The 27,664-nt window shown below is 44.3% G+C and overlaps 1 protein-coding gene across 4 annotated transcripts in view; it reads right to left on the bottom strand.

Moving 5' to 3' along the window:
• HPS3 (HPS3 biogenesis of lysosomal organelles complex 2 subunit 1) overlaps positions 1-9,168 on the bottom strand; it is a 38,642-nt gene extending 29,474 nt beyond the window's left edge. For 3 of the 4 annotated variants that reach the window (XR_006891882.1, XM_046684913.1, XM_046684925.1), the window contains exons 1-4: positions 8,818-9,168; positions 2,039-2,530; positions 1,309-1,480; positions 1,115-1,200 (exon numbers count right to left, since the gene is read on the bottom strand). Coding sequence is in view for 3 of the 4 variants with exons in the window: in XM_046684913.1 (XP_046540869.1) it covers positions 1,115-1,200; positions 1,309-1,480; positions 2,039-2,530; positions 8,818-9,034 (967 nt within the window). In the remaining variant the exon portion in view is untranslated. The remainder of the gene's footprint in view (positions 1-1,114; positions 1,201-1,308; positions 1,481-2,038; positions 2,531-8,817) is intronic. The other variant, XM_046684934.1, reaches the window with a different exon arrangement.
• Positions 9,169-27,664: the final 18,496 nt, after the last annotated feature.

The following is a 27,664-nucleotide window of genomic DNA, read 5'->3' as shown; positions in this document are numbered from 1 at the left end:
ACTGGATACAGTTAACCCCTCACCTGGCTGTGGGGCTGTCTGGTCTCCAGCCTCGTCTCACACCCCCTCCCTTGCTCCACTCTCCTCAGTCTGGCTTCTCTCAGTTCCTCAAACAGAAGCTTCTCCCTCCACCACAGCGCCTTTGCTGCTTCCTCTGCACCAGCCCCATCCTCGAATCAGCCCCATGCACTCTTCAGATCCTCTTTCTCAGGAAGCCTTCCCTGCCCCCGGATGAGGTCAGGAGATTTCTTATAGGCTCTCAAGGCAGGATCTTTTCTCACAGAGCACTCATGTCAGTATGTAACTGTATACTCCCGCTGGTGATTATTTGACTAATGTCTGCCTCCCCCACCAGACAATAAGCCCCATGAGTATAACAACTCTGCCTGCTTCTGCTTATTATTGGCTCCCTGGTATTCAGCCCAGCACCCAACACAGCAGGTACTCAACAAATGTTTACTAAAAGAAAGAAAAAATAAAGAAAGGTTATAAACATACTTAATCCGAATAATGTTTCTATCTTTCTCTAGGCAACATCTAAAGATGTTAAGCAGGCCAGGACTAGGCACAGAACCCAACGGTGATTCTCAATCTTGGCTGCCCATTAGATTCCTGGGGAGCATTCAGAAAATACTGATGCCCAGGCTCCATAGTTGACCAATTAAGTCCGAGTCTCCAGCATGCAGAGCCTGGGCATCAGTATTTTTAAAGCATCCAAGTAAGCCCACTGTGCGGCACGGTGGAAAACCACTGCTCTCAATGACTTTCCCTTCAGTCCACATGTTCCCACCTTCCTCACAAGGCCATCACAAGCAGCTCTGCCCAGTACCCAGCTGGAACCCAGATAAACCCTAGCTACAACAGGGCTCCAATTTCCCTTTTTGGGCCTAGTGACCGTTTCAAGAAGGGCAATGAGTTTCGTCTGTCACTTCCTCTCCATGGCTTCTCCTAGCAGACACGACTTCCCTTTCTAGTGCTCACAGGTATTTGCTAAGGAGCTTGTCCAAGGCCACAGGGAAACTCAGAGGAGGAACCTCACCCATCACCCATATCGGTCTCCCCTCCCAGCCCAGAGCCTGTTCACCTCACTGCACTGTAGCACTGTCATACTTACCAGTTTGATAAATGGGTAGCAGCTGAAGTGAATGCAACTTGATGTCATCAGACAAGACGTAGGATGAGATATCAGGAGCAAAACGTCTATGAGTTTAGAGAGACAGAGAGAGAGAGAGTGAGAGATCTAATTTCCATGCGCTTTAACCAAGTAAATACATATTAAATGCTGGTGAATAAAAAGCTTTCTAATACCTATAGAGCAGGTGCTGAACGTGGAAATATTTTATTTTTTCATCAGCTAATCCTGTTGACTCCAGCGTAACCGATACTCCAGACTGTTCACTTTTTTCCCCAAGGAGTTCCATGGGCTTTTGGCAGATAACAAAATCATCTGACTCAAGCTGCAAAGTTTCATTCCTGGTGCCTTAAAAAATAAAATTTAAGAAAAGAGTCTAACAACTCCAAGTACTACTTGAATGAAAATTAGATTTCATAACATCCCCCCACCAATTAAACAGGCAGTAATTTTATTTATTTATACACACACCACTCATATATTTAGAAGGCACCATGGTTTTGAAAAGTCTTAGCACTTACTCATTTATTCCTCAAAACAACTGATAAAGTGCAACAGAATATTATTATCATTCCCATTCCACACATGAGGAAATTGAAGCTCAGAGATGGTATTCCCAACTCAAGGTCATTCAACTAGTAAATACGAAAACTGGGACTAAAAACTCCTCATCTAGCTGCAGCTGTTCCATCGTTTCTATAATAAATATACACTGAAATACATTTACATGCTACAGAATAAGCCTCGGCCAGCCAGACCATAAACCCAAATCCCATGTATTAGGAATGACTAAATCTATAAATAATGTGGTTTGGCAACATGTATGCTAGAGCCCTTCAGACATTGCCAGAAGTAAGGGGTTTCTTTACACCTAAAACAAGAAAGCAAGCTAAATTCATTATTTACCTTCTGCCTGTTTCACTGGCTTGTTGGTCTCATGTGAGTAGTGACTAATGCTCTCTCCATTTTTAGGGTCTGACTCCAGTTTTACGATTAAGACTTCTAAGTCTGACATGACAGCAACATATCCAACACAAAAAGAAATTTCAATAGGAGTGATATTATCTATGTGGATGATTAAAGAGCGTTCAAAGTCCACTATTGAGAAGTCCTCATTAATGATCTGATACTTCAGACTAAACAAGACTAACTTATTTGTGCAGCCAACAAGAAGGTCTCCTTTCGCAGGGCAACAGGAAATGCACAGGGGGGCCTCGGAAAGCGGCATTTCCACAATAGACATCTGGTCTCTGAGGGTCTGGCTGAAGGGCGCCTCCACCTTGTGCCCCACCAGGCGGATGCACACTCGAGAGCTCTCAGTCCTCTTACTCCTCCAGTTCACATACGCACGCAGAAACGTAGCTTTGTTTTTCTCTTCAATCGCTACCAAATAGTCCCCTGAGAAGGAAATAAGATTATACTTAGAATTTGTAATTAGAAATAATCACTTACCTTATGCCATGAAAAGGAACTATTAATGAATCCTAATGTGAATGGCTGAATTAAAGATTGCTTAGAATAAAATCCTACATAACAGGATCTCGGGTGTATTTTTAACTGACATTAGGCATTTAGGTCCAAGAAATACAGTTTCCGCCTATTTGAATGTCTTAAGATGACCATTAATTATTCATTAGCTGATAGAGAAGTTTTACATTTTACTTCTTACATTAGCTCAGTGTTTACTGTAGCTCTGAATCTACAGCTCCAACAAAGCTCTCCTGACATCAGCAGTCTTCGTGTGAGGTTAAAATTAGGTGTAAATTAAGGAACTGAGGAAGTTAGCACAACTCACCCTATGACCCCTCCCGGTCCCACAAGTCACATCTTCATGTAAACTCTGAGAAATAGGACAAAGCTGGACATAGTAAATGAAATTTAAATCCAGGTTAATTTTCCCTTAATTATTGCTTTTATTAGATTTTTTAAATTACAAAGTAATTTTGTAATTACTTTCTGTTATGAGAAGTTAAAGTGGTAAAGAGCTGCAAAATGAAAAGCATACTGATCTCTCTCCTGTAGTCCGACCCTGGGAGCCAACGTTAACACACAGCCTGATGCGTCCTTCTACACCTTTCTCTCATATAAACATAAACAGAGATCAGAGTGGTATTTTGTCTGTTTTTTTTTTTACCAAAATAGAATCACACTAAATATATTCCACAATCTGCAACTTTTAAGAATACGAATAAATCTTTCCCTCCAGGTCAATATATGGATATCTAACATCCTTTTCAATATCTGCATAATATCTTGGATATACAGGTGCCAAATTTATTCAACAATTCCCCTACTGATATACGTTCACATAGTTCCAGGTCTTTTTGCCACTATACTTCAATGCTGTAATAAACAGACCTATATCTATGTATTTATTTACTGGGAGTTTGTTTCAATGGCACAAATTACCAAAAGTGAGAACGTTGGGCCAAAGGGCAGGTACCTTGAAAATTCTGATAGTGCCAGATTACCATCACAGTTACGTAAGAAAAACTCATGCTGCCAGCAGCACTGTTTGAACACGCCCGCTTCCCCACATCCTCACTGGCACTGACCCGATGTGATGGGGGAAACACGGACTCTCACAGTTATTAGAGCTTATATTTTTTCGTATGTTTATCAGCTATGTATAATTTCTCTTCTGCAAGTTACCCACTTTTTATTAGGCTGTTTGATTTGTTTTTCTTATCAAGGAATAGCAGCTCTCTGGGCAAAAGTGCTATTAATCTTTTGTTGGCCATAAATAGCAAATTGTTTTTGGTAGTCTATTATCTGAGTTTTGACTTTGCTTATGGCATCTTTTACCATACAATTTTTACACAGTCAGAGATGAATCTTTTCCTTCTTGGCTTCTGAGTTTCCTAACTTCCTTAAACAGTTTCCTACATCCTCCAAATTATATAAACATACTCTTACATATTCTAGTTTAGTGGGGGTTTTTACTTAAATTTTTAATTTTTACAACTTTGTGAGTGAGCTGGAGGGGAGATAAGTCACAGGTCTTCCAAACATAGAACCTACTACCTACTAACATTATTAGATAAACAAGCCCTTTTCCAGTGAACTGAAATTGAAAACACTGCTGTCAACACACCGACTTGCCACATACAGACAGAGCAAGGAGGCAGGTGCAGCTCCTTTCTGCAGACACTCACTGGGCTGGCCAGGTCCCCTCCTCCTCCAAAACAAGCCAGACTTCAAGAAAGGCATCTCGTGATGCTGGTCCCTCTGATGCCACAGAGATGGAGCCTGCACCGGTTCTCTCCCTGAGAGCTTGGTAGAATGCCTAAATACACCCTCAGGCTCCATGCGTTTGCTCACTATGTTCCAGAGAAGCAGTCTGGATGGAGCTGGGGTCAAAAGATGTCTTGTGGCCTCTATTTTCCTAGAATTCCCTTGATAAATGAATTTTTTTTTCAGTTTTTCTATTATGGAAAATATACATAAAATTCACCATTTTTAAGCATGCAATTAATTCAATGGCATTAATGACATTCAGATTGTTGTGGAACCTCACCACCACCCCTCTCCAGAACTTCATCTTCCCCAAAACTCTGTATCCATTAAACAATAACTTCTCACCCCTTCTCCCGAGAATCTAACCACCGCCATTCTGCTGTCTCCATGAATTTGATCACTACAGTACCTCACATAAATTGAATCATACAATATTTGTCCTTTTCTGTCCAGCTTATTTTCACCTGGCATAATGTCTTCAAGGTTCACTGTGTTGTAGCATGTGTCAGAACTTCATTTCCTTTTAAGGCTGAATAATATTCCACTGTATGTATAGCCCACATTTTGTTTGTCTGTTCATCTGTCGATGGACACTCGGGTTGTGTTCACGTCTCGTCTATTGGAAGTCACGCTGCAGCGAACATTGGTGTCATGAATATCTGCACAAGCCCCTGCTTTCCATTCTTTTGTGTATATACCCAGAAGCGAAAATTGCTTATGGTGATTCTATTTTTAATTTTTTGAGGAACTGCCATTGTGTTTTCCACAGCAGCTTGACCATCTTACATTCCCACCAGCAGTGCACAAGGGTTCCAATTTCTCCACATATCTCAGCAACGCTTATTTTCTTTTTTTATAACAGCCATCCTAACAGGTATGAAGTGGTATCTAATTTTGGTTTTGACTTGCATTTCCCTGATGATCAGTGATGTTGATCATCTTTTCATATGCTTCTTGACCATTTGGAGAAACGTCTATTCAAACCCTCTGCTCATTTTTGAACGGGCTTGTTTTCTTCGTTGTTCAGTTATAGGAGTCCTTTATATATTCTGGACATCAATCCCTTAACAGATACACACTTTGCAAATATTTTCTCCCACTCTACAGCTTGCCTTTTCAATGTATCAATAGTGTCCTTTGACGCACACAAGTTTTTTTTGAAGACGTCCAATTTATTTATTTTTTTCTTTTGTTGCCTGTGCTTCGGTATCACATTCAAGTTAGTAAATGAATTTTAAAACTACGAACATTTGTTTAGTTATAAGAAAAGCTTTTTATTCATGAATTTATAAATATAGGCCTATTTCACTTATAAAGTCTATATATCAACTGTTTATATATAATCTGCAAACTGTAGATTGTGCCCATACTGTCTTGTACATTTTCAAATTAATAACATTTTATAAAGATGTACTAGAACGTGCTAAGTGTGTCTACCTGACAAGCCTTATGATCAGTGCTCTAGAGTTCTCTCACGTAATTCTCAGGACACACCTACAAGATATCATCTCCTTCTCCATTTTCTAGATCAGGAATCTGATGCTCAGACAAGCTAAGTAACTTGCCTAACGCAACACAGCCAACAAATAATGGAGCTGGGACTTAAACCTGGATCTCAGTTCAAAAGCCAATGCCTATTCCCCAGTAACGCTGTCTCTCAAAATGTTACAAAGGAGATATGAATCTAGAGGATTCCATGGATCTTACAGCCCTGTATAAGAGAAAGGAACTAAACTTTTCAAAGCACTGTGTGCCCAGGGCTTTACTTTACTTATTTTATTTACAACAGCTCTATCTTCATTAAGTAAATTAAAAAATCATTCTCATATTTACTCTGAAGCTGAGACTCCTTTTATGTAGCAAGACCATAAACTTGGTTAACACTAACACTAAATAAAGGAAAAGGCTGCACTCCTATGACAAACTTGACATCAGAAGGCAGACAAAATACATGATACATTAAAATATGTTTTATGACTTTAGAAAAACTGAGGGAGGGTAGGGCTTGGTGGAGAGGTGACAGACAAACTAGTGCTGGTTTAATACACTTGTGCTAAAGGACGGGGGATGAGGGCCATGTTTTCTGCTTGGGTAAGAGACCTGCAAAACACGTACGGTAAATATAAATGGTGGCTGTCACACTCATTCTGTTTCTGGCAGGGGGAGATTTGCTACAGAGGAAGACACTGGGCGCTTCGAGCTGGAATCCCAGGTCCAAGTTACCGTGAGTGGGAGGAAAGACACCAATACGAAGAAGCTGAGAAGTGAAGACAACTTATCTGGATATTGAATAGCGAGAAGTCCTACATGCAGACTAAGAGAAGCTGCACCCAGGGGCTGAAGTTCAAGCCGAGGACTGAAAGTTACCCTTCAGCTATATGACCCATGCTAATGCCATACCCCATGACTCCTGAACTTTAAGATCGCTAGCTGGATTATAAAAACATCTTTGTTTTTCAAGGCCTCGTTAATGAGGTTACCATGCTATTCACCGCCTGCAGCAGCCAGTATGGCTCTAGGCCAGCGGTTCTCAACCCTGAGTGAACCTTAGACTCACCCCAACGCTGGGCCACACCCCAGGAAACTGACAGTTTCTCTGCGGATGTGGTCCAGGTGTTGATATACTTTAAAGCTCCTCCAAGTGCTTCTTATGCACAAGCAGCGGCATCCAAGGGTCCCCAGAACCATCACTCAACAGGCAAGAAAGCTAGACGTTTTTACAGATGCCTGTCACTTCCAATTCTGGAATAAATGCCCACTTGGAAGAATGGGGCAAATCATGTAAACATAAGGTCTGTTTCTCTCTCACACACATACACACACTGAAACTGAAACCAGTGAGTTTGCCACTCAGTAGAGCTCTTGAAGGTGAGAACTCCCGTGCCTAAAATGGGGGTGGGATAGGGGAAGTACAGATATTGTGAAATCACTGCGAAGGATTTCATAAGAAATACCAGAAAATCAGAATCTTCTGCTGAAAGAGAATTCACATATCTAATAACTGGTTTTCAAACAAGTCTGTGGACCAGTGCAGGCTCCTGTTGATGTCTTCACTAGTCAAAAAGAAAAAATAACAAGAGCATAGTAAGCTGCTCATAAAGCCAAGACATCCAATGTTTGGGGCTGCTTTTTCTTTTCTAAGTAATGGTGATAGCAAGTAGCCAGGCTTTTCATTTTTAAAAATATATATCTTGGGGCTGGCCCATGGCTGACTGGTTAAGTTCACATGCTCTGCTTCAGCAGCCTGGGGTTTCACTGGTTTGGATCCTGGGTGCGGATGTGGCACCACTCATCAAGCCATGCTGAGGTGGAGTCCCACACAGCACAACCAGAAGGACCTAGAACTAGAATATACAATTATGTACTGGGGGACTTCAGGGAGAAGAAGAAGAAAAACAAAGATTAGCAAAAGATGTTAGCTCAGGTGCTAATCTTTAAAAATATATATATATATCTATAGCTCTTTACTTGACAAAATACAGTCAGGTACTCTGTATGGCAGCCCCACAGTTATTCACTGATCCACAAAATCCCAATGTCTGGAAATCACTGATCTTGTAATTTAACTTACTTTTTTTTAATAGAAACTGAGACCCAAAACTTGCGATAAACTCACACCCATCCAGCTGCGGACAGAGGAGGGGTTAGCCGGTGATCCCCCATCCTCCCGGTTCCCGCTCTCCACTTCATCAGTACCTCAGGCACCGGCGGTTCCACCGTAAATACTGCAAGTTACACCTTTACACCTGTCTTAAAAAGCTGGAATCGAACTTTAAGTGTATCCTTAGGCAGTTAAAAGACTCCTATGGTGGATCCTTCTGTACTCTTAAGTACCTATTTTTAAATGTTGGATTTTTCTAAAATGCGGATACACCTACACAATACCCTCTTGGTACTGCTTCGCATTTCTGGGGGAAAAGTAGTGGATGCTGCTACGCCGGGTGAGTGAGTGAGGTCCAAGACCTGAGTTCTGCTTACATAGATTTAAAAATCAGCAAATAATGCAAGCTTTCAAAAATCAACAAGAAGTGAATAAAGGTATAGATGGAAAAAGCCTGGCCATGATTTGGGACAACTGTAGAAGCCTGGAGTACCTGGGGGTTCAGAGCCCTATTCTCTGTACTTCTGTATGTGTTTGAAGTTTTCTAGAGTAAAGGTTTGTTTCTTTCAGTGTCTGAGTTGAGCGAAATCCAGCCACCCAAGCCCGGGCCTCTCTGGCGGGGACGCCAGCCCAGGGGGTGCCGGCAGCGTCCCCCGCCCCCAGAGGCAGGCGCACACCCGCGTTGCCACGACAACTGCAGAGCTCAGCGCTCCCGCGGCGATCCGCCGCCCGACTCCGCGCGACCAACCGAGGCGTTCTGGGAGGCACGAGGTCCCTTCCCACCCCGAGCGGCCACCCAAGGGGCTCGGTCCTCTAGAAGGAGGCCCCGGGCCCCGCCGCTACTCACCGGCCTCGCTGTAGGCCAGGCGCAGCACCCGGCCCAGGGTGGAGAAGGCGCATCTCGGCTGGCACAGCTCCTGGCCGGACACGGCGAACGCCTCCACCTTGCAGCCCGCCGCCACGAACAGCGCGTCGCGCCCCCCGCCGCAGAACCGCTCGGGCTCCAGCTTGCAGGGCACCACCTGCTGCGACCCGAACGGGTGCAGGTTGTACAGGTGCACCATCTCGGCGAGCGGCTGCGGGCCTGCCCGGCGGTGCCCGCCCCAGCCTGCCCGCCCCGCGGGGCGCCCGGAGCCCCCGCGCCGGCTGCGGAGGCTGGGCCACTTCCGCGAGCGACTGCGCCAGGCGGGTCACGTGAGCGCCAGCCGGCCAGCCCGCCGCCCGGCTTCTTAAAGAGGCCGCTCCGGGGCGAGACAGACGCGGGGAAGCGGTGGCCCCGCCCCGCCCCGCCCCGCCCCCCGCCCCGCTCGGCCCCGCCTGTGCCCGGGAGCCCCTGGATCCCAACGCCTGGGACCAGGCCGCCCAATACTGGCGATTGCGCTGTGCTCAGCGGTTGGCGGCCGCAGGGACCGCTGTGTCCTTTCCGTGGTCTTTTCACGTTACCGCTTTGGGCCAGGTGCGATGTTTAGGCCCTGGAGGACGTTTTAACACCTGCCCGTCTGCTCTCTTGTAGCATTTCGTATTTGCTTCAGGGACTTTACTCCTGTCTCCCCAATAGCCCGTGAGCTTCTGGAGGATAGGGCTGCAGAAAATTGAAGTGTGGGGCACTTGGCTCAACTCGGGGCTAACCACATCGAAGGGTTGCTCAGAAATACTGGAAATTCTAGAATGGTTTAGTTGGAAAGAGCAACGCCTAGAACGTGCTGGGCAAAAAATATATGCATATGTGCTGAATGAAAGAATCTGAGAACATCATCTAGTGCTCTAGGTATTTGACAAAGATTAGTCTGAGCCCTAGAGAAGGCTCTGGAGTGAAATCCACTGGCTCTCAGTCCCAAAACGATCACTGTAATCTGTACCCTGTATCTATTCTTGACATCTCAACGTGGAGTTTGTGGTTGCAATTCCAATTTTTTTAATGCAGATTTAGATGAAATGGTTGTTGTGGCTAATCTTTCCAACTCATCCAGAAAATATTTATGTAAGTATGGATTGAGGGGTGCTATCTAATTTTTGGCATGCTAGGGAGCTCTGTGAGATCTCTTTTATAAGAGTATTAATTCCAATCACCAGGGCTCCACCCTTATGACCTAATCACCTCCCAAAGGCCCCACCTTCTAACACCATTACATTGGGCATTAGGATTCCAATATGTGCTCAGCATCATAAGTCATTAGGGAAATGCAAGTCAAAACCACCATTAGAGGGGCTGGCTCCTGGCCGAGTGGTTAAAGTTCCACTCACTCTGCTTTGGTGTCCCAGAGTTCACAGGCCCAGATCCCGGATGTAGACCTACTCCGCTCATCAGCTATGCTGTGGAGGCATCCCACATACAAAGTAGAGGAAGATTGGCACAGATGTTAGCTCAGAGAGAATCTTCCTCACACACACACACACACAAAAGCCAAAACAACAACACACCATTAGAAACTATTACACATTTATTTTAATGACTAAAAAGATTGATCATAACAAGTGTTGGTGAGGATATGGAGCAACTGATGTGGATGTCAAATGATACAACCTTTGAAACAGATTGGCAGTCTCTTAGAAAGTTAACATATGCCTATAATGTGATCAACTGTTCTACTCCTAGGTGATTCCCCAGGAGAACTGAAGGCACGTATCCCTAAAAAGATTGTATACACATTTTCATAGCAGCTTTAGGTGTAAGAGTCAAAAACTGTAAACAGCCCAAATATGCATTAACAGATGAATGGATAAACAAATTTTGCTTTATTATATAGAATGAAATACTACTCAGCAATAAAAAGGAAAGAACTACTGATACACACAGCAATATGGATAGATCTCAGAATCATTATGCTGACTGAAAGAGCCAGACAGAAATAGTAGTAGTATTATTTATATAAATGATTCTATTTATAAAAAATTCTAGAATATACAAACTAATCTATAGTAACAGACAGCAGTGGTTGCCTAGGTCTGAGGGAGGGAGGGCTGTGAGGGAGAGATTACAAAGGAGTATGGGTAAACTTTTGGGAGTGATGGGTATGCTCATTATCTTGATTTTGGTCATGGGTTTATGGGTATATACATATGTCATAACTTAATAGGTTGTATACTTTAAATACGTGGAATTTTTTTTAAAGACCACAAGACACACAATGGCTAAGAAACTTACCCCAAATCATATTGCTACTTAGAGGGCAGTAAAGCTCATTGTACGAACCTCAGTTACATACTTCATAAATATTTGTTCAAAAATTTAAATAAGAGAGAGAGGGAGAAAGAGCTATTGTCACTTCCCAATTCAAAGCATTCCAGTGGCTTCCCGTGATATTCAGATTAAAACTAAAATTTTTTAGCTTGGCCTGAAAGGCCCTACATTATCTGGCCAACCTCATTATCTCCCTCATTTCCTACCACTCTCTTCATTACACCCTAGACACAGAAGCCCTCTCTCTGGTCCCTGACCATCCCCGGCTCATTCTCTCCTCAGGATCTTAGCACTTGCTTTCCCTCAGCCTAGAACTCATTCCCAGATCATCCCATGACTAACTGCCTTGCTTGTTTTCAGGTCTTTTCTAATATTACTTCCCTGACATCCATGTAACATACCCTCCATCCCAGACTCTGGGTATTTTCTATCATCTCACCCTACCGTAATTTCTCTTTCTTACTCAGCTTTGATCATTATCTGACATCATATTATATACCATATTATATACCATATTATATATTGTTTGTTTTTTGTCCTTTTCCTCCCCTGGAAAAGAAGCAAATTAAGAGTAGAGACTTTGTCTTCTTTTCAATTGTATCCCCCATACCAGAATCTTCCCTGACATGTAGCAGGTGCTTGATAAGCATTTGCTGAATGAACGAGCTTGGAACCAGTCGAATGGGCCCCTTTTAGTCATACGGTCAAAGTTATTTAATCTTGGGGCTGGCCCGGTGGCCGAGTGGTTAAGTTCGCGCGCTCTGCTTCGGCGGCCCAGGGTTTCGCGGGTTTGGATCCTGGATACGGACGTGGCACTGCTCATTAGGCCACATTGAGGCCGTGTCCCACATGCCACAGCTGGAAGGACCCACAACTAAAATATACAACTATATACATGGGGGATTTGGGGAGAAAAAGCATAAAAAAAAAGTTATTCAATCTCTCACAGCCTTGGTTTCCTCATTTCCTACCCTAAAGGGTTGTGAAGAGGATTAAATGCAATAACGCTTTAAAGCAGTTAGACAGTGCTTGGCACATGGCAGGTGGCTCACACATTCTTTTATTCTTTTGTTGTTGATATATTAACTGTCATTTCTGCCATTTTTCTGTCACCTGTGACCCTTCCCCCTAATTTAGGCAGCAGGAGCCAGGGGATTTATATACTCAATGCCCTCAGGGAAAGGATGACATAGCAGAACCAGAGAATCTAATTCTTGTCTCTTAAGTTTTAAAAATTTAGGTGGATTCATAGGACAAAAAGATTTGAAAAATGATGCCATCAAGAGGGACCGGTTGCCTCCCAAATCACTGACTAGACAAAGTGTGCTAAATTGAGGTGAGAGAGGGAAGGTCTGAGGACAGCAAAGGAGTTAAAGGCAGGTGTGTGTTCCTGAGAAGGGGCCCTGGCTCCACCCAAACCCGGGCTCCCCACGATCACACAAAACAGGCCCTGGGAGGACGAAGTGACAGAAATCGCCCTTAGAGTTAAATAATCCAAGAGCTAAGGACTAGAAAACAACAACAACAAGACAAAGAGCTGGCCCACAGCAATGCCAAAGGCCCTGCAGAAGTGGCTCTGAGGTGAGGATAGACAGTGGCGCCTGAGCAGCCTCACAGGCTCCCTGTGTAACCCAGGGCATGGCAGCCAGGAATAATGTGGAGGTGGGGGGCATACTCATTCCTGGACTGAAGGGGAAGGAAGAAGGGAGGGAAAAGCTTTGCAGTCACCAGGAGAATGCAGCAGCAGTCTGTAGGGACTGACTATGGAAAATAAGTGGAGAATACAAACAGCCCAGCAGATGCCAGCCTGGAGAGATGGCAGACCATGTGGACTCACTTTTCTTCTCTGTGGGTCTGCTGAAAGCAAGAGTAATAATCATAATTGAAACTCTAGAAGACATATTACTTTAATAGAACCCTTGTTATTAATAGGAATTTTAGAGGCCTCAAGCAGAAGTGGGTTCCAGCTGTGGAGGTCTCAGAAGACAGCCAGGGCCTTGGTGAGCACCCCTCATCTCCACCGATGGTCTGGCACATAGAGCCCAGAACGTGCTAAGCTAGGGCACTCAGAGGCTGGCACTCTGACAATAAAGTGACACAAAGATCATAATCTCTTACTCAAGCGAATCTTACTACTTTTAGTGTTTGGATCAGTTTGGTGGCTTCTATAGAAATGGAGCGTTGCTCTCAAAATCGCACATGCTCTTGATTCATGATGAACCCACACTTGTGCTATGAGTGCCCCTCCATTGCCTGTACCCCATCACTTGTTAACAGACTGAGAAGGGGCAGGGAAGTTGGAGTGGCTGTCCTTCAGCCCACAGGAAAGTTTGGGGTTGGTAGCTGCATTTGCAACATTGATCAGTGAATCTAACAAGCCCGGACACAGACAGCAGCACATCATCCAGAGATCAGGAGGGGTACGGAGCAGGGCGCCTTCCACATAATGTCCAATCCTCTGAATTCTCTGCTATAGCAGAGAGTTTGTCTCCATCTTTGCTGTCCATGTCTTTCCTCCTTTTTCTGGTAACATTCCCACACCCACTGACCACAGGGTTGAGTGTGCAATGCATCCCTGGATAACCATGGCAAATGCTCATCTGATCTCCTCTAGCTTCCAATTCCTCACTGAAAAAACTTTTAGGGGATGTCCCATCAGTTTGCTTTAATGGGACATTTTATTTCAATAGTTATTTTATTAATTTAAAAATATAGAAATCAAAACATACGGTTTGTGTTTTAAAAACACAATTGTCCAGACTACCTTTGGGAATCTCCACTCAGGAAACGCTTGTCTAAAGGAAGGAAATATCCCAGCTCAGAATTTCTTACCAATACATCGCCCACGTCTTTTCACAGTTTTCTACTTAAGGAGACCAGCTCATTACGGCAAAAGGCAAGGTGGACAAACCACTCTAGAAGTTTCAAATACCAAATGTTATTAAGGTAGACCTTGTGGATTACTACAGCAACCAAAAGTATCTTGGCGTCCAGAACGTGTCCTGGGCTTTAAAGAAGGGGTGAATGATACTTAGTTTAGAGCCAGGTAGCAACTGCACCTATGCCCGAGTTGCCACCAAAGCTGCCCTCTAGCCCTGACTCCCATCCATGGTCACCAGAGGCCATCCATACGGGCCCTTCTATTTCTCCCCCCAGGGCCTCCCTGAGCCCAGTCTGGAGAGTGTTGTTTGCCTTTTCTTCCCTTCGGCAGCTCCCATCTCTACCCACTCTTTGCCTTGGGATTCCTTCCCGCACAAGACTACTCCTAAAACCAATCTTCTGGCACTCTAGTTTTGAATGTATTTGTTCCTAATTACTAATAGGAAAACAAAATAAACAGGGAGTAACAGGAAATAACAAATATGGGTAGACTCCAAAGGTTCCAGATCCTCACAAAGTTCTCAGAGTAATCCCCTGGGCTAATTCCCATTTTCTTTGAGAAAGTAAATTTCTCCCTACCCCAAATGCCACACACACACACACACACACACACACACACATGCATGCGCATGCACACACACACACACACACATGCACACACACACACACACGTTATTTCTATCCCTACGTTTTGACCCAGTAAAGCAGAGCTAATGGAATAGATGCCTCCTTTGTGCAAAGGGACAATTTACATTTCTGGTGAACTTCAGACCGGGTTATGCCTAGTTCACTCAGTTTCTGTCTTATTCAAGAATAGCTCCTTCTGGAATTTCCTTATATAGAATGACTGCTACCTTCAAAGAGCTGGTAGCATCCTCTACTGGGCTAAGTTATTGCTGAAACTGTATAACTGTGCCTAACACAGAGCTCTCAGATTCAAACATTCTAAGCACATACTGCTTCTTTTCTCACAAAGGCAACCATATATAAATTAACTATACCTAGTATAAATATATCTATTTCATGAATTAACATTATTTTTCTATGAGATGTGAACTACCTATATTAATTTTTTAGAAATAAGAATGTGCCTGTTAAACACACATACTTGGAATTACTGGCTTTGTACTGCTTTTGTCATGACGTCTAATCCTAAATTTTTTTTCTTTTGAGGAAGATTAGCCCTGAGCTAACTACTGCCAGTCCTCCTGTTTTTGCTGAGGAAGCCTGGCCCTGAGCTAATATCTGTGTTATGCCCATCTTCCTCTACTTTATATGTGGGACACCTACCACAGCATGGTGTGCCAAGTGGTGCCATGTCCGCACCTGGAATCGGAACTGGTGAACCCCGGGCTGGCAAGAAGCAGAACGTTCGCACTTAACTGCTGCGCCACCCGGCTGGCCCCTTAATCTTAAATCTTTTAAGAAAGGATTTATTCTAGAGAATAATTATATGGTAAAAACTGGATTGTTGACAAAATACTTTAAGCATTTTAAGTAATTTAAGTGACACTTCCTTGTTTCCAGGCCAGACAAGTCCTAGTCAAGATAATATATAAATAGGGTACCTGATTTTTTTTAAATCCTGTTATAGAAAATCTTTCAAATGAATCTTTTTATTATACAGCTATGTGCCACATAATGACATTTTGGTCAACGACGTACTGCATATATGACAGTGGTCCCACAAGATTAGTACCATGTAGCCTAGGTGTGTAGTAGCCGATACCATCTAGATTTGTGTAAGTACGCTCTATCATGTTCGCACAGTGACAGAATCGCCTAATGACATATTTCTCAGAACATGTCCCCATCGTTAAGTGATGCATGACTATAGTTATATATTTCTTTTTTTTTTAAAGATTGGCACCTGAGCTAACAACTGTTGCCAATCTTCTTTTTTTTTCCCGCTTTTTTTCTCCCCAAACCCCCCCAGTACATAGTTGTATATTTCAGTTGTAGGTCCTTCTAGTTGTGGCGTGTGGGACGCTGCGTCAACATGGCCTAATGATTGGTGCCATGTCCGCACCCAGGATCCAAACCCTGGGCCACCGAAGCAGAGCACACAAACTTAACCACTCGGCCACGGGGCCGGCCCCCTGTAGTTATATATTTCTTAAACCAAAGAAATAAACAGACACTTCACACTAAACCACACTTCAAAAACCTGAGTGAGCATCAGAATCTCCTGGAGGGCTTATTAAAACACATTTTGCTGTGCCTCACCCCCATAGTTTCCGATACAATAATTCTAGGGTGGAGTCAGAGAAACTGTATTTATAACAAATTCCTAGGTTTTGTTAATGCTGCTGATCTGCAAACGAAACTTTGAGACCCATTCACTAAACTCTTTGGCTGGATGAATCTGAAAGCTTATTAAAGCCAAAAATTATTTACAATGGTAACTATCTCATGAAATAGTTTTAAGCTTCCATATGTATAATATACCAACGACAATATGGGTCATTTTGACATTAAATCAGTGCACAAATTAACAAACATTCATTGAATTTGGAAGAGTGCCAAGAGCACTGAGCTGATAGCCAAGGTGACCCGCATTCTCATCCCAGCTTCACAACTCACTGTGATCTTCCACTTCTGCAGGCTGAAGGGAGTGAGCAAGATGACCTCGAAGGTGTCATCCATCTCTAAAAGCACCTGATGAATCTTTGATACTACTACATACAAGCCAGTGTGCTAGTGAAGCAACGGGTGTGAAATGGAGAGCTTGCCCCTTAGAAAAGGATACCAGCCCAAGCCAAAGGGAAAGCCCAAATCATAGTGCTTCAGAATTCCACCCTGGAGGTATGATGTTCAGAAAAGCACCTCTTCACTCAGTCCCAGACTAAGGAAATTTGGACCTGTTCCACAATAGTAATAATATCTTTAGGGGCCTGCCCTGTGGTGTAGCGGTTAAGTTGGTGCGGTCCGGTTCAGCAGCCCCGGGTTTGCTGGTTCAGATCCTGGGTGCAGACCTACGCACGGCTTATCAAGCCATGCTGTGGCAGGGGTCCCACATATAAAAAATAGAGGATGATAGGCAGGGATATTAGCTCAGGGCCAATCTTCCTCAGCAAAAAGAGGAGGATTGGCAGCAGATGTTAGCTCAGGGCTAATCTTCCTCACAAAAAATAAAATAATACATTTAACAGAAGAAACCTTTTCCCCCTTTTCCTTCTTTCCTTCTTTCTTCCTTTCTTTTCCTTTTTGATAAATACTTACTGGGACCCTGGTAAGACAGATGGAAATGCTCTGCTTCGGTGGCCCGGGGTTTCACCAGTTCAAGTCCTGGGTGCAGACATGGTGCCACTCATCAAGCCGTGCTGAGGCGGCATCCCACATGCCTACAACTAGAAGGACCCACAACTAGAAATACACAACTATGTACTGGGGGGCTTTGGGAGAAAAAAATAAAATCTTTAAATGGCACAGAGGGGCATTATTGTCTCCAGTCAGAGCTGCATCAAGCTCGTTCCTAGAAATGCTTCCCTGAGGACTCCTGCTTTTCTCCCATGAAGTTGATACACATAAAGTTTAGATCAAGTGCACAATCCTGTCTTAAAACTGAAAGGAGGGCTTAAGACTGCGGTTCCCAAATTTTGCAGCACATTAGAATCACTGGGGAGCACTTAAAAGTACCGATGCCCACATTGCACCCCTTACTCAGAATGTCTGGAGACGGGCCAGGCATCAGTACCTTTCAAAGTTTCCCATATGCAACAAAGTTTGGGAACCACTGGCTTAACAGACTCCTCCTTCTGTGTTTAGGGTGCTGAATAAATCAGAGCCTTTACCTGGGACATTGTTTGACTTTTCTAAGTAATGTGTATAAAAACCATGAGAGTAACAGGGTTGTTCTCAAGTTGTACGCTACCTAAATTGCTCTTAAGACAAATAGTTAGTCAATAGTGACCTCTGGTGGTGTTATTAGAACCTAAAATGGTCTAATTTTCTTGGTGCAGGAGTGCTCTTAACACAGGAAAAGATGTCAATGACAACTCTGGCCCAGCCCTATGCCCCTCCACCATACACACATATTATCTAGAAAGGGAAACTAAGGCCTGGAGACTAAGTCGACCAGGATCACATAGGAATCCCTGATAGCAGTGGAACTGAAACTTGCCTAGTCCCCCAAGCTCCCCTTCTTTGCAAGGGCTTCCTCCCCCAGAGTGGCCGTATCTTCACTTCCCATTATGAGCAACACCAGTGTGCATCCATAGTTTCTGGGTTCTATTTCTGCCTCTTAAACATGACCTTAATTCCTGCAACTGCCAAACACAGTCATGGTAACTGACCCTAGCCAGAAGGATCTAGAGAGGAGTGGTGGTCTCTCTCCTCTATGCCCTTCAGTTTTGATTTCTCCTGTGGGGTAGAAGGCAAGAGTTACTCTGCTGGCTACAGAAATCTGACTGACTGGGCCTTCTGGTTAAAGACAACTGTCTCCATTTTGCAAATGAAGAGAATAAGGTCCAATGAAAGGTGTTGCCTAGACCATTCGTCTAGACACACCTCTTCTCTCTGTCCTGAATCCAAGGTGCTTCATATCAAGAGAGGAAAGCGGGGCCCAAGTACAGAGCTGTCCTCTCCACGCAGGCTTCTGAAAGCCCCCGGCTACCCTGTAGCCTCAGCAGTAACGGGGCACTAGAAGCCTGACTCTCAATATGACGTAACAATGGATGATGCCCGCCTACAAGGGAGAAGTATGGGATTGTAGGGTCTGAAAGAAGCAGCTAGGATATCAGTGTTGGACGGTAGAGGCTGAAGATTTGGGGATTAGGGGGTGGGGTGGATCCTTGAACATAGACTGGCGGAGTTGAGTCCCTGAAGCAGAGATGGAGCGAAATTTGAGGACTAAAGATCAGGAACAAGGGAGAAGGGGAGTCTGGGGCCCCATTTAGGCAGCCTTCCTGGAGACCAAGACGGAGAACGGCCAGCGGCTCCAGGGCCGCTACCTCGCCTTCCGCAGCAGATGCCCGGTGGCCACCACGGCGTGACTCCCAGGACACTGGGACCTCTCGGGACCAAGGAACCTGCCCGGCCAACGTGAGTTGGAGAAGACCTGGGGGCTGAGGAGCCCCAGGCCACCTGGTCACCTGCCTCTGCTCGGCACAGGGCGGGGTCGGGTGCAGCTGTGGGATCCCCGCGCCTTCCACTCCCTCCAAAATCTCCATTTCTCCGAACTTCTGACACCGTAACCTGTGACCAGTCTAAACGAGGCTTCGCAGACGCCATCCCGCGGAAGCTAGGGACTGCCTCGGTTCCCGCGGCACAGGGACGTGCGGGATAAGCCCGCCTTCTGCGTTCCCGGTGAAAGAAAACCTCCCAAATCCTGAGAGAAGCCCTGCGGGGCTTTCGGGGAAATGCAGTCCCGAACGGGGAGGACGTGTTCCCAGAGGATTCCGGGAAGAGTAGTTTTCGGGCCCCGGATACGGACGCCCAACCCTGCGCGCGCGCCGGCCCTCGGAAGCCGGTGCCTGATCTCGCGCGAAGTGGTCTCGGCCGGCCCCGGAGGCTTGGGTCGGTGCAGCCTGAGGGCGCGCGGGCGGGCGCGGCTGTTGCTTTTCCGTCTGCCTCTTAGTCGAGGCTAGGGTTTCTTCCTTCCAGAGCTCACCGTCTGGAAGGGGCTAACAAGCAAACTGACAGAAGAGCATGGGTGGAACGGCACGTGTTTTAATTGCTGCGTTGGGCGAAAGCGCGCGAGTGGGAAGGTTTCCCAGAGCGACTGAGTTTTGAGGGGAAACCTGGGGGATCCATGGGCAGGAGGTCGCTGGCGGAGGGCTCGCACGCAGGGCCAAAGAGCAGAGCGGAATTAATCAGTAGGACTGCGCCATTTTGTGGGGAGGGGGAGCAAGGTGGGGATGGGGAGAAGGATCACAAAGCAAGCTTAGAACGCGGACGTTGTCGCTAGGGGAATGTGGAGACCTTAGAGCTCTAAGGAGAGGCCTTACCTGCTCTGAAGCGGATTTTGCCAAAACTCGACTCCATTGTGAAGCCGATTGGAGGAGGGGTTGAAGTTGGAGTCAGGAATTCGGGGTAAGAAATGATGGTGGTCTGGACTAGAATCAGTGGAGATGGATAGGAGATGATATTATGGCAATGAGATATATTTCGGAGCTAGGCTAGAAAAAGAGTGGTTATTGGTTTTATGAGGGATGATGGATTACTTTGGGCCGCCATTCGCACATAGGGAAATTCAGACGTGTACTCGAACACTCTTAAACAATGATGGCCCTATTTGTGAATTATCTCACTCTAAAAATAAACCGAAGATTTCCTAGCCATTTATACAACATGTGCATGTGGACTCATAATTTGCAATGTACTGATAAACAGACACAAACATCGACACAACTGCTCATGTGTGGGCACAGAATTAGCTAGGTCCCTGACCTGGGATCTAAGCTCCTTACCCTTCTCCTTACACACCGCTAGGTCTGTTCCTTTTCACTCTATGTGCTTGAATAAGTAATTTAACCTCTTTTGGTTTAGTTTCCAAAAGGCAGCTGCCTACGGAGGGATCTTGTAATGAGGTTGTGACACTTTAAGCATGACCCTGAAATAATGAAGGATTTCCAGTGTATCTGTCCATGGATGATAGCACCTGGAGATAAGAGATTCCTTCCTAGAAGAGAGGAACCCAGCATGACAGGTTAAACAGTAGAGAGAATGGTTGAAATAACATCTTTCAGGCTTTGAAAATGCAAATATGGAATTGGGTGGGGCTATAATCAGGGTTCACTTGTGTTGATTTAATCAGATGGAGATTATGGTGGAGAAATTAACAAACATTCAGGGCCCCCATCTAACCACTGAACTGTCAGCATACATACTGTGTTGTTGAGGAGCAGACTGAGAAGTGGCAGGGAAACAAAAAAACTCTTCTTCTGGGGCTCTGCCAGAGGCAGGATGGGGCCACAGCCAGTGCCAGGCTGAGCCTGCAGGTAAGGGCCTTCCCTGTTAGGTGGATTCTTGGCCAGGCTGAGGAGAGGCTCCACAGGGCTTGTAGCACGTGTCCTTGGCAGGACGAAGATAAATGGGAGCTAGTTTGCCCACAGGGAGAGAGAACTGAGAACTAGACTGATGGTTGTATTCCAATCAAAATTAGAGAAAAGTACAGAGGAGACCTCAAGTTGAGCAGAGAAGAGGAGACGTCCATTTCAGAAGAAGCCCTAAGTCTCCAGTAACATACTCCCTCTGGACTGGCTCCCATGTGTGGGGTAACAGAAGGGGGCCTGCAGCAGGGCTTGGAGGAGAGGCTGGTAGATGGATGGTCTTTCCCTGGGGATTGTATGAGGGTTTAAGTAGCCTGAGGGACTTCCACACCTGGAGAAAATCTTCCCAGATAGAGAAAGTGTTTGTTACTGTTAATTTCTCAGACCTATCCTAGGGGTCCAAGCTGCTTCCTTACGAGAATCAGGACAGACAGAGTCTGTATTGGGCAGTGGAGAGAGGGGGGCTATCATTCAGCAGAACCTCCTATATAGCTAACGCTTGAGAGGCCCTTATAGCCCTAGCAGCTTATTCTTCTGAAGTGGCCTTCTTCCTAGTGACTGATCAATAGGGCAGCCCAATGTATATTCCTTTAACAAGCAGACGGGAGTTGAATCAGTCTGACAGTACTGTGACCTACACGTATAAGCTTGATTGTCAGCTACTTGACACCTTCAGTGTCTAGTAGAAGGCTCTGTCACATAGGTAACCAATAAATAATTTTCAAAAAACTGAATGAAAAATTGAATACAAACAGTATTCAGTGCTATCTTAGCAAATGCAGTAAAATAAAGAGGCCTGAGGGGGAAATTAAAGTATGGTCTTGCCTGGAGAGAAAAGACCTCCTTAATTTTGATAAATCCTAGAAGAGTTACACATTAACCATCCACTATGCCTCTGATTTAATATTTTTTGGATAGGCTAAGTGTTCTTCTTACTTCTTCTTTTAGCCTGGTATTCTCAGGTTTTCCTGCCTCCATCTTCAGAAGAAAAAATACAGGGCTGGCTCAGTGGTGTAGTGGTTAAGTTCCTGCACTCTGCTTTGGTGTCTTGTGGTTCACAGGTTCGGATCCCAGGCATGGACCTAGCACTGCTTGTCAAGCCATGCTGTGGCGGCATCCCACATACAAAATAGAGGAAGATTGGCACAGATGTTAGCTCAGGGCCAATCTTCCTCACAAATAAATACATAAATAAGTAAATAAATACATAAGTGAAAAGATCTCTTCTAGCTGCTGAAGAGTGGAACTAGGAGTAGGGTTGGATGAGGAAAACAGAAGGAAGCAGTACAGTCAGACTATTGCAATATTAAAGTTCAGGTGAGAAATGGTGGTGGTGGGGCTGGCCCGATGGCACAGTGGTTAAGTTCGCATGTTCCGCGTCTCAGTGGCCTGGGGTTTGCTGGTTCGGATCCTGGGTGCGGACATGGCACCGCTTGGCATGCCATGCTGTGGTAGGCATCCCACACATAAGGTAGAGGAAGATGGGCATGGATGTTACCTCAGGGCCAGTCTTCCTCAGCAAAAAGAGGAGGATTGGCAGCAGATGTTAGCTCAGGGCTAATCTTCCTCAAAAAAAAAAAAGAAATGGTGGTGGCTGGACAGGGTGATAACAGTAAAGATGGAGAGAATTAGGTATTTGTGGTATCTTTTGGAGGTAGAGCTAGTAGGAGGGATAAGATGTGTGATGTGAGAGAGACTCAAGGATGACTACAAGTTTTTTGGCATGCTGCTTACTGAAATGGGGGAAACCAGAAGAATACGTACATTGAGGAAGGGGAGAGGTGGGAATTAAGAGTCCTGTTTTAGATTTGTAAGGTTAAGATATCTATTACCTGAGTCTGGAGCCCGCAGAAGCAGTCAGGATTAGAGATACGTACCTGGAAGCGATCAGCATATGTACAGTACTTAAAGTCATGTGTAGGTGCAACTGTTAGGTGATGGTTCTTTTTTTTTTTCCTGTGGAAGATTAGCCCTGAGCTAACTGTTGCCTATCCTCCTCTTTTCGCTGAGGAAGACTGGCCCTGAGCTAACATCCATGCCATCTTCCTTTACTTTATATGTGGGACGCCTACCGCAGCATGGCTTGCCAAGCGGTGCCATGTCCGCACCTGGGATCCGAACTGGTGAACCCCAGGCCGCCGAGAAGCAGAACGTCCAAACTTAACCGCTGTGCCACCGGGCCAGCCTGGTGATGGTTCTTAACTGAGAATGATTTTGTCCTCCAGGGACAACTTTGAAGCAAGCATGAGGAGAAAAGCAAAGTGAGTTGGCTTGAAAATTATGTTGTGTATGATTCAGTGTAAGAGCAGTTGCATGAGAGATTATTTTTGAGGACGTGACATTTTGTAAGATATTGGCAAAATATGACATGATTTTAGTTTTCTACTCCTGCCTAAAATTTCTGCCCTATTTTTATAAGCTGTTAATTTCTCAGGTATTTTCTAAAATGCCTATAGTTTTATGGGGCTGGCCCAGTGGTGTAGTGGTTAAGTTTGTGTGCTCCGCTTTGGTGGTCCAGGGTTCGTGGGTTCAGATCTCTGGTGTGGACCTACGCATTGCTCATCAAGCCATGCTCATCAAGTATGTGGGCAGCATCCCACATACAAAATAGAGGAAGATTGGCACATATGTTAGCTCAGGGCCAATCTTCCTCACCAAAAAAAAAAAAAAAAAAAAAAATTAAATAAATAAATAAAATGCCTATAGTTTTAGTAAAACAAGTAAATTTTTGTGTTTTTAGCTTAGTCCCTTAGTGTGACACCACTTATAAATTCCTTTTCTTTTTGCATTTCTTTCTTTTGATTTTTGTGTCTTTTAATCTTGGTGTATATTTTCAGTTAGATTAAATTGTATGATCTGAGGGAGAACATTACTCTGAGAATCAGGAAATGAGGATTTACACTGTAGACCTTTTGGAATAATTAATCCTCAGTGATGATGAAGAAAAATATGTAATTTTGTTGTGTTTGTTTTGGGACTTTCAACTACCTCAGGATAGAAATCTAGAGCAGTGGTATTTGTAATGCTTCCCTGGCTCTCTGAATAAGGATAGCTTGTAAGTAGATAGAGGAGGATAACAACACTCTAGTTATGCGGTAGTATTGATGCGGGCTTGGTTAGTCTAGGAGTCGAAAGAAAGATTTCTTGGACTCTCAAGGTCTGGCAATAGTGCTCTTTTATTCAGAGGATAGCATGGAGTAGCATGGGGACAGGACCCATGGGCAGTAAAGAGCTTCAGGCATGGGGACAGGATCCATGTGGGCAGGGAGAGCTGCAGTGGGTTGAGGGTTAGAGCTAAATTTATAAAGCAGAGGTATGTGAGTTATTTCTTTACAAGACAGAGGAAAGCTCATGAAAAAAATTGTTAAAATGGTATCAGTGCAGGTGGGGTCTGGTTATTGGGTGGGCATATAACTTTAGATAGAAATCAGATTGGATTAAGTCAGGCCATGTATGCTTTACCTACACCCCCCCCCCCCAGGACGATATAGATCAGGATGTAGGGCAAGACATCTTGAGCTTCTCTCCCTGGGGCAGCCTTGATCCTCAGCATTATTACAGTAGGATTTTTAGGTTAGTGTGGACTTTTATTTTATTGTTTGTGTGGTGTTTAATGTGGGGGCTGGGGGATAGGAGAGGAAATATTTTTGGGCCCAGGTCAGTTATGAGGGGTTACAGCTTGCTATGATGGTCTCTTTTAGTTCTGTTTTGGGTTTTTTGTTTGTTTTGTTTTCTATTGTTTTAGTTTTAGTTTGTTTTGGGCAGAGACAACATCCATTAAGGAAGATTCTTGCTGCAAAGGGTTCTTGTACCTAATCCTAATGTGCATATGAAGGCTTCCCCCCCACCCCCTCCACCAACAAGCATTCTCAGATGCCAGCAGGGTATCTGAGAATTCAACTCAATTCTGACTCTGTCTACTCAGAGATGAATCAGATTCCACAGGTAAAGGGCTCCATCCCACAACACTGTCACCCACTTCAGATGCCAGTCAAAAACCCAGGTTGTTGTCTGTACTTCTGACCAACCAGCTACAAACTGGAGGTTGCAGGACCGCCACGATGCCAGTCGCAAGTCCAGATTGTTATCTGTACTTCTGACTGACTGGCTATAAATCAGAGGTTCCCATGACCCCCTTCTTGGGTTTGATTGATTTACTAGAATGGCTCACAGAACTCAAGAAAACCTGTTTACTCATTAGATTACTAGTTTATTACAAAGGATATTAAAGGATCAACAGCCAGATGAAGAGATACATAGGGCAAGGTCCTGAACAAAGGAGCTTCTGTCCTTGTGGAGCTTGGGGCCAGGAATGGTGGCTCGTGGAAGCCCTCTGGGAAAAAAAGGGCAATCCAAGCTGTCCTTTTGGGGTTTTATGGAGGGTTCATTACATACTCATGATTGACTAAGTCATTGGCTATTGGCAATTAATTCAACCTCAAGTGCCACCCCCGCCACCCCCCCCCCACCCCAAGAAATCAGGGGGTGGGACTGAAAGTTCCAATCCTCTGAACATATTTGCTGGTTTTCTTAGCAACCAGCCCCCACCCTTCAGTGTGGTCCTAAAGTCACCTTTACTAACATAACAAAAAACACATTTATCACCCTCAATACTTAGGAAATTCCATGGGTTTTGGGAGCTCTGAGCCAGGAATTGTGAAGGAAGACCAAATATATACTTGTCATATATATTTCTTATAAATCATAATATTGCACTTGCTAAGTGTGGCATTGATTGCAAAGGACTCCTGGGGTGAGTGGAAGATAGCAGGGCAACCCCTTGGCTTATTAACCTCAACAAAAAGCATGTCAAGCCTTAGTGTTTAGGAAAATATTTACCCTCTTGTTATTTTCATAGGCCACTTCAGATTCTATACTGAATTGATATTGAGAAATACATAACTTAAAGATTTTATTTTTTTTCCTTTTTCTCCCCAAAGCCCCCCAGTACATAGTTGTGTATTTTTAGTTGTGAGTCCTTCTAGTTGTGGCATGTGGGACGTCGCCTCAACATGGCTTGATCAGCACTGTCATGTCCACGCCCGGGATCCGAACTGGCAAAACCCTGGGCTGCCGAAGCAGAGCGCGCGAACTTAACCACTTGGCCACGGGGCCGCCCCATAACTGCATTTTTTCTAGCGTTAGTTGGATGAGATTTTCATTTCTCTGTTTTATACAGTCTCATATTAGACATTCTTTTACTCAAACACTCCATCATCTTTTGAATGGGCTGCTTCTCTGTGACTTGGTGCCTTTTTCTCCGGCTTTGAAGATCCCCTTACAATATACCCCTTGAAATCCACTCATCATTCCCCTTTGGCTTAGCTGCTAACTAGTCCATCAAGCCTCTGAACACCATTTCCCTAGCCCAGAGCACAATATTTTATCTGTTACCCAATTTTGTTAATCTCTCTTGCAGTTTAGTGACTTGTATCTCTTTTTGTGTACCTTGCTGATTTATAAGCCCATGTAAGACATGCATTATTTTCTTTTGTATATTTAGAGATTGTCTATTACTTATCTTTTATACATACTTAGTGGCCATGTACTATTTGTTTTTTGTTTGTATGTGTAGATACAGTGCCTGGCACATAAACCTCTGTAATTCCCAGCCTGAGGCCAGGAACTCCTGGCAAAGGTAAAAATATTTATATACATATTTTCAGCATAAAAAAAAAATTAAACATATCCCCTTAATCAAAATATATAGGTTTGACAAAGCCTTTAAAAATTATATTGACTCAAAATATATAACTTCAAGTTTGTTAAAGGTATTAGAAAGTCTTGATTAAAAACTTGAATAAGGGGGCTGGCCCCGTGGCCGAGTGGTTAAGTTCGCATGCTCCGCTGCAGGCGGCCCAGTGTTTCGTTAGTTCGAATCCTGGGCGCGGACATGGCACTGCTCATCAAACCACGCTGAGGCAGCGTCCCACATGCCACAACTAGAAGGACCCACAATGAAGAATATACAACTGTGTACTGGGGGGCTTTGGGGAGAAAAAGGAAAAAAATAAAATCTTTAAAAAAAAAAACTTGAATAAGCTAATTAGGTTTTAAACAATCTTTCAAAAATAAAGGGATTCTTAGGAAAAGATTGAGAACTATTCTCTTTGGTATTTTGTAAAAAAAATGTTTAAATATATGTACCAGGGGCCGGCCCAGTGGCACATCGGTTAAGTTTGCACGTTCCGCTTCTCGTTGGCCTGGGGTTCGCCAGTTCGGATCCTGGGTGCAGACATGGCACCACTTGGCACGCCATACTGTGGTAGGCATCCCATGTATAAAGTAGAGGAAGATGGGCATGGATGTTAGCTCAGGGCCAATCTTCCTCAGCAAAAAAAGAGGAGAATTGCAGTAGTTAGATCAGGGCTAATCTTCTTCTTCTTCAAAAAAGTACCAGTTATTGCCACTTCTTTCCTAAATTCAAGTTTTCTTTCAAATAAATAGTCATTTTTAAACAAGTGTATAGTGATTTATCTCTTACCAGAAATATCTGAAAGAGTCCCTCTTAAAATACTAGGCTAGCTGTGTTTCTCATTCTTTTAAAAAAATCTATATTAATTTTATGGGTAAAATGTATGTCTTGACTTTGTCTTTCTTTTTCACAAATTTATAATGTAGCCAACTATTGATGTTTCCTG

Source organism: Equus quagga, chromosome 1 (assembly GCF_021613505.1).
Source record: "Equus quagga isolate Etosha38 chromosome 1, UCLA_HA_Equagga_1.0, whole genome shotgun sequence".
NCBI lineage: Eukaryota > Metazoa > Chordata > Mammalia > Perissodactyla > Equidae > Equus > Equus quagga.
Note: the sequence above shows the minus strand (reverse complement) of the source record. Positions and strands in the feature narration are given on the sequence as shown.